The 10,525-nt window shown below is 34.5% G+C and overlaps 1 protein-coding gene across 1 annotated transcript; it reads left to right on the top strand.

Moving 5' to 3' along the window:
- LOC127853006 (protein DGCR6-like) lies at positions 1-10,432 on the top strand. The gene is made up of 4 exons (XM_052387129.1): positions 1-256; positions 4,905-5,069; positions 7,155-7,275; positions 9,870-10,432. The coding sequence occupies exons 1-4, from the start codon at positions 120-122 to the stop codon at positions 10,077-10,079; spliced, it is 633 nt and encodes a 210-aa protein (XP_052243089.1). The 5' UTR covers positions 1-119; the 3' UTR covers positions 10,080-10,432.
- Positions 10,433-10,525: the final 93 nt, after the last annotated feature.

The following is a 10,525-nucleotide window of genomic DNA, read 5'->3' as shown; positions in this document are numbered from 1 at the left end:
GTAGTTGCTCTTATTTTCAATTTTGTCATTGACAGTTTAGGGCATAATTATCAATTGTCGTTATAATATGTTAATATAAGCTTTTGTTGTCTTTATATTTTTTCTGGTATGATACGGGAATGGCCGAATACATTCCTACTGGAATTCAAAACACAGCCAAGCAGCTCCGCGAGGAATATGAACGGAGAGAGCAGCAACAGAAGAGACACTATTACCTCTTCAACCAGCTGCAGGATATGGCCAGGGAATTGCCTGTGTATGCTTGGAATAGGCATTTATTAGAGCAGAAAGGATTTCTTTACCCAATGACGTTTTTGGCTTGGGTTTTAAATTTATATAAGTGAAAAAAAACACAAAAGCAATTATTACGGATTCTGATACAAAACATTCGAGTTTTCCAAAATTTGGACCAAAATTTGGACCAAAAATAGTCAGGGCTCCCGCTGCCATTTGCCAATGGAGAAAATTTAGCAAATTCGGCGAATAAAATAATCCTTTGGCGAAAACGTCCGGCGAACGATTATTGTCAGGAAAAAAATCGTTCAAAATAGAAAATCGTTCGCATGACGTTTTTGCCAAACGATTATTTTCTTGACAAATGCCATTCCAGATAGTTAACTCTTTCAGCTGTAGACTGTGCTTCAATACATCGCCATGTTATTGCCCCGAAAAAATTGATACGCAGTCTGCATTAACACCTGTCAGAACCGGATATCGAGACAAAGGAAACTGACTGGTGTGAAACAAAACAATGGTGCAACCGTTGATCTTATTGGTTTAAATAAACAAATCGGCTTGAATAAACAATTACATCTGATTAAAGATTGCTGCCAATTTCAATCAATTTGAGTAAAAGCTGTTAGCGAATTATCAACTTAGTCACGCAATGAACGTAAGTTAAGAAGTTGATAATGATTTTAATTTGGAGAAGTTTGTAATGATTAAAGGGATCTTTTCAAGGTTTGGTACCGTAAATTGACAAAATTGAAAAAAGTTGTTTGCGATTAGCAAATTTTCGTTTTAGTTATGATATTTGTGAAGAAATAGTATTACTGAACATTTACAATAGTCCAATATAGCCATTATATGTATCTTTTGACAATTTGAAAACCTAAAAATTATAAAGCGTTGCAACGCGAAACGATTGAATAATTTGGAGAGTTCTGTTGTTGTCGTTTAAATTTAGGAAACTATGAAGATTTCTTATATAAGGTATAAATACTTAAACTGTGTATACCCGGCGGAATAGCTGAGAGGGCTGATGCGTTTTAACTTCAGACTAACTCCAGGACTCTGGGGGTCACTGGTTCGAGCCGGGGTCACTGGTTCGAGTCCTGGTTCCGGCTACTTTTTTTCCCTTTTTTAAATTTTATTCTTGATTTTTACTGGAGCATTTAAGGTCCAATGTTTACATTCATCAATATAAAGCATTTAATGACAAACTTCAAAATATGCCCAAATCTGTGAAAAGGCCCCTTTAAAGGCTAAATGCGTTACAATTGTGAATGACGATAGATGAAGGGGTATAAAACCCTTGACATTTACGGCGAAAGTGTCGGAAATTGTGACTGCCATAATGGTGACCATAGGCAATAACAGGGTTGCCACTTAACTTGAAAAGTCAGAGAAATTTGATTTTTTTTCAAGGTCAGTGAAATGTCAGGGAATGGTCAGTGAAAAATGAAAATTCAGAAAAGTTAGGAAAAAATAAACTTTTAGGTCGAGGCATAAGTTATATAGTAGCTATGATAGTCTTCAGGTATCATGTGTTATCCCATGCCATAGGCGGAGGATATTTTTGCGTTTCCGTCCGTCTTTCTGTTTGTGCGTCCGCCCAGAGCCATATCTTGGAAGTGCTGTGGCGGATTTCATTGAAACTTGGTATGAGTATATATATGGATAATAGGATGATGCACGCCAAATGACATTTTACACCATCTGATAATAACAGAGTTATGGCCCTTTGTATCTTGAAAAAATGCTTTTTTAGTGTCAAATATGACACTTTTGTGTCCAGAAGCAAATTGGCGGGGGTATATCAATTCAACGCATTTGCTTGTTTTAGTAGATTTTTTATTTAAAATGTTTTGACTATTTCTATGTACCTTAAACATTAACATGTGTAAAGCATGTTCAAAAATGTAAATTTATCTAATTTTTTATCTTTGATTATTTTTTTGTATCCTTGAAGGCTGAAAGGCTTTGTAACCCTTGTCCCCAGAGATGATTAATTCTATATTTTTTGGTTTGCAGGATCATAAGAGATGACAGCATGAAAGAGCTATACTAAATTTGCTTATTTATTTCAGTTATCAAGAAGACCTGATTCTGCTCCCACTGCTTGATTTTCATGTATTAACCTACCATATATCTCAGATCACAAATTGATTTTCTCTTCTTATTTCAGATTTAATATAATGTACACATAGATAGACATATTATGAGTATGAGTAAACTGACATTATTTTATGATTGTTGGCTCAAAGACCCCCGAGTTTTAATCATGGGTTGGCAAAAACTTAAAAAATGAAAATAAAGCACCCTGTCTTATATGTGGTGGTGGTTCCTTTACGCTAGGAAACATGGGAAAACAAGCTCATATTATGTCGTGGTTGTACATGCATAACTTTTTTATCTTTGGTTGTGTGGTATTTACAATATAGCCTTGCATCATGCATAGTTAAATGTACAAGTAGGACTGCTTTGTTATTTGTTAAATATTGAATAAAATAAACATTAAATTGGTGGATTTGGTCGGCTGTATGGGAAGGAGGAGGCCGAATATGTCGCAAAATTAGTCAGTGAAACCAAGGTTTGGTCAGGGAAAAGTAAAGGGAATTTTATTTCATCAGGTTGGTGGCAACCCTGAATAAGCGTCCTTTGGACTCTGACGAATCTAATTACCCGGGTCTAAAAAAAAATCAAATCTGATAATAGATCATTCAAAGATGTTTGGCTTTCGGAATTCATGTGGTTAGATTATAAATGAAAACTCAAAAATGATGTATTGCAAAATATGCATACAGTTTCAAAAATCAAATTAATTCACATCTGGGTGTAGTATGTTGAAAAAAGACAACATTTCAAAACACAAAAAATCATAAGGTACAATCATTAATATTAATATGTATATACATGAATATTTTTATATTATTAATGATATTTAAAAAATAACAATAATAATTTATGTTCATAACAAATATATATTGACACTTTTCAAAATGAGCTTTTTGTTTTGATATTAAGCATATTTGATTTTGTTTATTTCAGATCACAAAATTGAAAACTTGGAGAACTTGTTTGATTTTGTCCATAGACAGCTTACCAATGGAAAAGTTTGATTTCAAACGTGCTTTCAAGATTTGGGCTGGATTGAAGTCGAGGCGGATTATGGCCTTATGCTTAAATGTATGTTGAGGATATCATGTGCTCATGTAATGTGAATTTATCATGTGCTTGTTTTATGAACAAATGCTTGAGTTATGATGTATGTACATCTATAAATGGTGTGTTGTAAACTGTTTTTTTTGTTATGCACACATGATGATTATAGTAATAAACATATTAAAGCTTCTTTTTTTAGTTTCTTCTTTTACACTGCTGTAGCCTATACTTACAACAGGCGGTTCCGAATGCTTTGCTAAAACTTTGGCTACATATATACGGCGCGCAGTTTCTAAAATTTGGCTAAAATGTTGGCTACATAAATTTTGGGGCCAGGGGGAGCCCTGATAGTGTGCATTTAAGTGCAGACTTTCAGCTAAAGTTTACTGTAAAGTTCCTGCTCACATGTACATCTACTGTAACAGTATAACATCTCCATAATTTGCCTATTAATGTGCACATACTATTGATACATGTTATAACCTTAGTATTTCTTAAAGACCCTAGTTATTGGCCTCAACTTGGCACTGGCATTATACGACTTGTGAAATCCAACTTTCACCTCTGCAATGGATGCCTATTGGCTTGCAGATTTGAGGTGTTTGTTAATTGATGTGTTCACATTCCCTCAACCAATTCATTGACATATTGTGAATTTAGTATGCTCTTGTTCACACTTAAATTTTGAGAATTGTAATTTTAAAGTGATGATCGACTCTTAAATAGTTGAGTAGTTTATTTAAATGCACAGAGTGAAACGTGTAGCATATTGCTCAATTCAAAATCAGATCAATCCATTTCATTTTGTGGCTATGAGCTCTACAGTGATTCAAAATTATTTATTAAAAAAGATGAGTTATTCTGGTACTCATAGTATTGTACACCAGTTGTTTAAAAAAGTAATGTAAATTGTGACTCTTAAGCCTTAAATAAGCTTTAATTAATTGTTAACACAAATTAGTACATATATTTTTCTTCGCAGTCTAGTTGTTTTCACAATAATACTTTTCTCTCAACATGAAATTCTTGAAGGGCATTTTCCTTAAAATAGATAAAAAAAGGTTAAGTCAAACAAAGGTGTTTGGGGAATTGAGCCCTACTCTCTCTGCTTTAAATGTGCCAAACTTTATTGTTTAAATGTTTTTCAATTCACAATCTAATCAAAGAGTTGATATCAAATAATCATAGTATTATAGTATAAATTAAATTTGAATCCCATTTCCTAATTGATTTAATTATAAAATGGACATTTTAACCCACAGATAGTTAATGTTCCGGTAAAGAAAACAGGAATAATGAAACAAGTCTGACCTACAGAGCCTATATTGATTGTTGAAGTCATGCTGCCTTAAACACAGCATCCACTGTCTTGGCATTTATTGACTTTTGAGTTAAAATTTACATAGTTTGTTAACTTACTATATATTCTATTAATTAAATGTATTATGATTATGAATCGGAAAAAATGATACTTATTACTATTAAAAGCATAACAGCAATTCTTATTTGTATCTTTCTAGGAAATACCAGCAGCGACTTCCCTATGATTTGTTGTCTGGCCTTGCCAACTCCCTGCTTGATGGCACCGTGTTCCAGATTGTGCTCGGATTGAAGGAAGTCCAGGAATGGGAAGAGAAGACCATGCATCAACAAAGAACCAAACTCATTAGTGATCATAAAGTAAAGTATATGCTGGGATTAACAGATTTTGACATCTGCTTCAAATAAAAATGCCAGTCATGACCCATGTGACTGTTAATTTCTGTCCAATCGGATGCAAACTTTTTCTGACATATCTGTTGTCGATATAAAGAAAGACAATATCAGAGTGTTATACATGTATTGTAGAACGCAGTACTTTATGTCTTTTTCTTGATTATCAACCAAGTTATTTCACACTCTCAATATTCCAACAGAATTGTCATTCCATGCTCTAATGTGATGTTACTGTCTTGCAAGAGATTGCTGCTTGGTACATTGGATACTGTGATTGTTATTGCATAAATAGAATGCCTTTCGCTGTATTTAAGCTATATTAGGTGCTACAAAGTAAAACCAACCAAGGAGAATTTTTTTTTTTTGATATACAGTCCACTCTTGTTATCTCGAAGTCGGCGGGAACAAGAAAAAAGTTCGAGATATCCGATTAGCGTTTTGAAAGAAAAAATGAGGCGAAAATTTACCTTGTTTTTAACATCTTAATACCTGCTAAGTGATCTAACTAAAGCCGTCACCGTGTGGCATAATACTCTCTTCCTGATATATACGCGTTTTACGAGGCACGATTAATTTTGCTATTTAAATGCTTAAAATGACGTTTTAAGTATTACAGAATTGCATGAACACATGCAGTTATAATTGTTCTTAACTGTCGAGTAAACGACGGTGTATATACGCAAAAATATAACTCAATGCATTTTGGAATGTTGTTTGTAAAAACAATTAGTCTTTCGGCAGGCTGTGTATTAATTGTAGTTAATTGATGTTAAAGTGACACTTTAAGTGACAGGCCTTAATCAAGTGTTAATAGCTAACGACATTACACACGTGTGATCATTGATGCAATTAACGGATCAATTTCCTACCGCACAGTATCGGGAGCAGCCGGGCGAAGCGGGACGGTGAAGTATCAAAGGAAAAGTTTCTCACCTTTTGCTGACACTAGAAAAGTTATTCGCACTTCGAGATAAACCACAGTAAATACATGTTAAATCGGGACTCGGGACCCTTTTTTTTTTCGAAATATCGAATTATTCGACATAACGAAAATCGAGATAAGCGATGTTTATTTATAAAGATAAAGAAGGAAAAAAAATGGGACATTGAGCTTACTTCGACATATCGAGAATATCGAGATATCAGATGTCGAGATAACGAGAGTGGACTGTAGATGTTAATTGTTTACGCAAAAATATCATACAAATGTTTTTATGGGGTTTAAGCTTGCCAGTAGGCATTTGTGATGGTTTTGTTTAATTTAATGTTCTATTTTTTAACATTTGGTCTAGATCTATATCTTCTTGAACTCGGAATTTATTATTTTATGAATGGCCAGCAAATTAATGTTATATTTCTGCAAATTTGTTTGCTCTTGGCCAAATATGTCGAAACAAAAAGATTTTCGATAATTTTTGGTTGGAATGAAACTCATTTTGTCCAGCTCAAGAAGGACCAAGAAGCTGACTTTAGTCCTCGTGACCCCTAAAGTTTCAGATGAATGTTAAACCCTGTCATGCTTTTTTGTAATTGAGCAAGACATAACAGGCATATTCTGAACAAGTGACATTTGTTGTATTTTCTATTAAGTCATACCACTTTTGAAACGTTCTAGTTGGAAGACTTATACAATATTTCATTGCTTTTAGGCAGATAATGTAAGAAAAGTATCACTATTTTATATTGTATTTAAAATGTCATACACTCTGGAAATGTTGAATGTTTTCTTGACATTCTAAAATGTCCACCATTGTAAAATTATATCTCCTCCCCCTATACACAATCATTGGGGTTAAATGGTAGTTAGTATACACTTTAATAATTAACGCAATTTTTGCTCACTACTTGAAAACTTCAATGGAAACTTGTTTTTCGTATTGCCTTAAGCAAATATACAGGTTTCATCAAAAAGATTGTGATGAGTTTATCAGCTTTACTAAATTAAACTAGAGCAAATCATATGAAATTTGAATAGTTTACACCACTTAAGGAACTATTCAACACATATCTATAAGTTTGGAAACAGTATGCTGTATCATGTAGGTTAAAATGAGTTTATATTGTTTAGCACAGAAGCATGAACTTCAGAAGAAACACAAGGCCATGCTGCTGGACTGCCAGACTCGGCCCCACAACCTTACACTCACAAAGTCACAGATAGATCGAGAGATTGAGGTATGTAACATTACTTTCTTGGTTCACACTTGCAAGTAACAGATAGATCGAGAGATTGAGGTATGTAACATTGCTTTCTTGGTTCACACTTACAAGTAACAGATAGATCGAGAGATTGAGCAATGTAACATTGCTTTCTTGGTTAACACTTACAAAGTCACAAATAGATCGGGAGATTGATATATGTAACATTGCTTTCTTGGTTCACACTTACAAAGTCACAGATAGATCGAGAGATTGAGGTATGTAACATTGCAGATTTCTTGGTTCACACAAAGTCACAGCTAGATTTAGAGATTGAGGTGCACGACATTTCAGCTACCTTGGTTCACAGTCACAAAGAGATCGAGAGATTGAGGTATCTAACATTGCAGTTATATTTGTTGACACTCACAAAGTCACAAAGAGATCGAGAGATTGAGGTATCTAACATTGCAGCTATATTGGTTGACACTCACAAAGTCACAAATAGACAGAGAGATTGAGGTATGTAACATCGCAGCTATTTTGGTTTACACTCACAAAGTCACAGATAGATCGAGAGATTGAGGTACATAACATTGCTTTCTTGGTTCACACTTACAAAGTCAAAAATAGATCGAGAGATTGAGGTATGTAACATTGCTTTCTTGGTTCACACTCACAAAGTAACAGATAGATCGAGCGATTGAGGTATGTATCATTGCTTCTTGGTTCACACTTACAAAGTCACAGATAGATCGAGTGATTGAGGTATGTAACATCGCAGCTATCTTTGTTGACACAAAGTCACAGGTATGTCGAGAGATTGCGGTATGTATCATTGCTTTCTTGGTTCACACGTACAAAGTCACAGAGAGATCGAGTGATTGAGGTATATGGCATTGCAGCTATCTTTGTTCACAGTCACAATGTCAAAGATACATCGAGAGATTGAGGTATCTAACATTGCAGCTATCTTGGTTGACACTCACAAAGTCACAGACAGATCTAGAGATTGGTGTATCTAACATTGCAGTTATCTTGGTTGACACTCACAGTCACAGATAGATCGAGAGATTGGTGTATCTAACATTGCAGCTATCTTAGTTGACACTCACAAAGTCACAGATAGATCGAGAGATTGATGTATCTAACATTACAGTTATCTTGGTTGACACTCACAGTCACGGATAGATCTAGAGATTGATGTATCTTACATTGCGGCTATATTGATTCACACTCACAAAGGAACAGGTAGATGGAAGGATTGAGGTATGTTACATTGCAGCTATCATGGTTCACACTCACAAAGGAACAGGTAGATGGAAGGATTGAGGTATGTAACATTGCAGCTATCATGGTTCACACTCACAAACGAACTGGTAGATGGAATGATTGGGTACATTGCAGCTATCATGGTTCACTCTCACAAAGACAGATGGATCGCACTTTGGGCATGGGGATTGAGGTTTGGAAAAAATGCATTTTTTTAAACTAAATTAAAAAAATTAAAATTGCTGTTGTTTATGCAAACAAATATTTTTAAATTGAGAATAAAAGTGTTGTTAATATATGCACTGACTTATAGAGCTTGATAAGGAGATGAACTAAATTTTTTTTTTTTTACAAAATGTTATTTAGAATTTTAGACAGTCATTTGGGAAAAACATACGTTTTGAGATTGCGAATGGCGCAGTATGGCCGAAGTCCGGCCCAAATTTTGACAAAACAACCCCCACGAGATTGAGAGATTGAGGTATGTTACGTCGCTGCTCTCATGATTGACACTTACACAAGCTGAGGTTGGTGGACTGATTGAGGTACATTACAACGCAGCTATCTTGGTTCACACTCTCACAGGCACAGATAGATAGCTATTAAGGTTAAGGTATGTGGCATTGCAACTATTTAAGTTCACACTCGCAAACAAAAAAGGTACAGATATATTGGATGTTACATTGCAGATGTCTTGATTGACATTCACAAAGGCACAGATAGATATTGAGATATCTTGGTTCACACTCACAAAGGCACAAATAAAAAATCGAGGCACATAACATTGCAGCTACCGGTACATTGGTTGACACTCTCAAAGGGACCGATATATTGTTCTATTTAGGTACATAACATATCAGTTATATGGATTCATTCACATAAAATGTTATATTGTTTCATTAACATAAAACTCAGATAGACTGCTAGATTTAGGTTCGTTTCATTGCAGTCATCTTGTAATGTTTGTTTACTCTGTGTTTTAATTATCTAGAATAAAGTGTTCTTGATTGTTGTGTGTATGGTTTACTTTTGAACCAAAGTTTCTCAAACCAAAAAAAAAAGATTCTTCTAATATCCTAATTACCGATATATATTGTAATTTAAAGTATATGAAATATGAGTTGGTATGTAGCACTTGATTAGCTAAATAAGACAATTTACTGAAGTAAAAATTAAACTGTTTCTTAACCAGTGCTGACATTACTGATGGGCACTTGCTCTTAGTTTTACGCCCTATTCTTCTCCTATTATGTTTTTGTGTACTTCCAGTTTCTGACCATATTTTTTATGTACAACAATATTTGAAATAACTATAATACGTATACACGTATTAGTAGTGTTAATGTGTCTAATTACAGACTACATACAAGCGTTGTGAGGAAGAGATCCGTAAGAAAGACCAGAAAATCATCATGGAGCTGGATCAGAAGGTCATGGACCAGCAGTCAACCCTCGAGAAGGCAGGTGTGCCTGGCTTCTACGTAACCAACAAGCCCCTTGACATCCGCATGCAGATGTACCTCCTCGACTTCATAGTGAGGCTGTCCAAGCTTGAGATACCATCCTGATGCTGGGTAAATGTTGAAGATTGAGTGAGGTTGTGAGAACACATTTCATTCAGTGTAAGCACGTGGAAGTACCGGTACATGTATAACTTAAGTTGAGTAACTGATGATGTGAACTTATTTATAAGTTAGCTGTTCGATATGACAGCATCATTTAACATTGTTTATTAGTATGTTTTAAATGTGTCCTGTTCAAATATAAGAATTCAATATCCCCATTATAGTCCAAAGCTATGAATTTTTAATTCTCAATTCTGTACATGCTTAATTCATTAAATTTTTCATGTTTTAGAAGTTTAGGAAATATTTTTAGTTACAAAAGTTTCCTACTAATAAATGAATATGTCTGCGTATAATATTGTTATTGTGTATAAATTGTTCTGTCCTATCATGTTTTAGTGTAGATTGAACTGAATAGCTGTGGCGTAGCATTGAACACTGCATGATCC

This window comes from Dreissena polymorpha, chromosome 12 (assembly GCF_020536995.1).
Source record: "Dreissena polymorpha isolate Duluth1 chromosome 12, UMN_Dpol_1.0, whole genome shotgun sequence".
In the NCBI taxonomy this organism is placed as follows: Eukaryota; Metazoa; Mollusca; class Bivalvia; order Myida; family Dreissenidae; genus Dreissena; species Dreissena polymorpha.
The sequence above is the reverse complement of the archived record's forward strand: the minus strand, read 5'-3'. Positions and strand labels throughout refer to the sequence as shown.

Bases quoted from the DNA above. Each gene is read 5' to 3' on its own strand.
- LOC127853006 (XM_052387129.1), top strand. From the start codon at position 120: ATGGCCGAATACATTCCTACTGGAATTCAAAACACAGCCAAGCAGCTC. The intron at 257-4,904 runs GTATGCTTGGAA...GTATCTTTCTAG, and splicing joins ATGGCCAGGGAATTGCCTGT to GAAATACCAGCAGCGACTTC. The intron at 7,276-9,869 runs GTATGTAACATT...GTCTAATTACAG, and splicing joins AGATAGATCGAGAGATTGAG to ACTACATACAAGCGTTGTGA.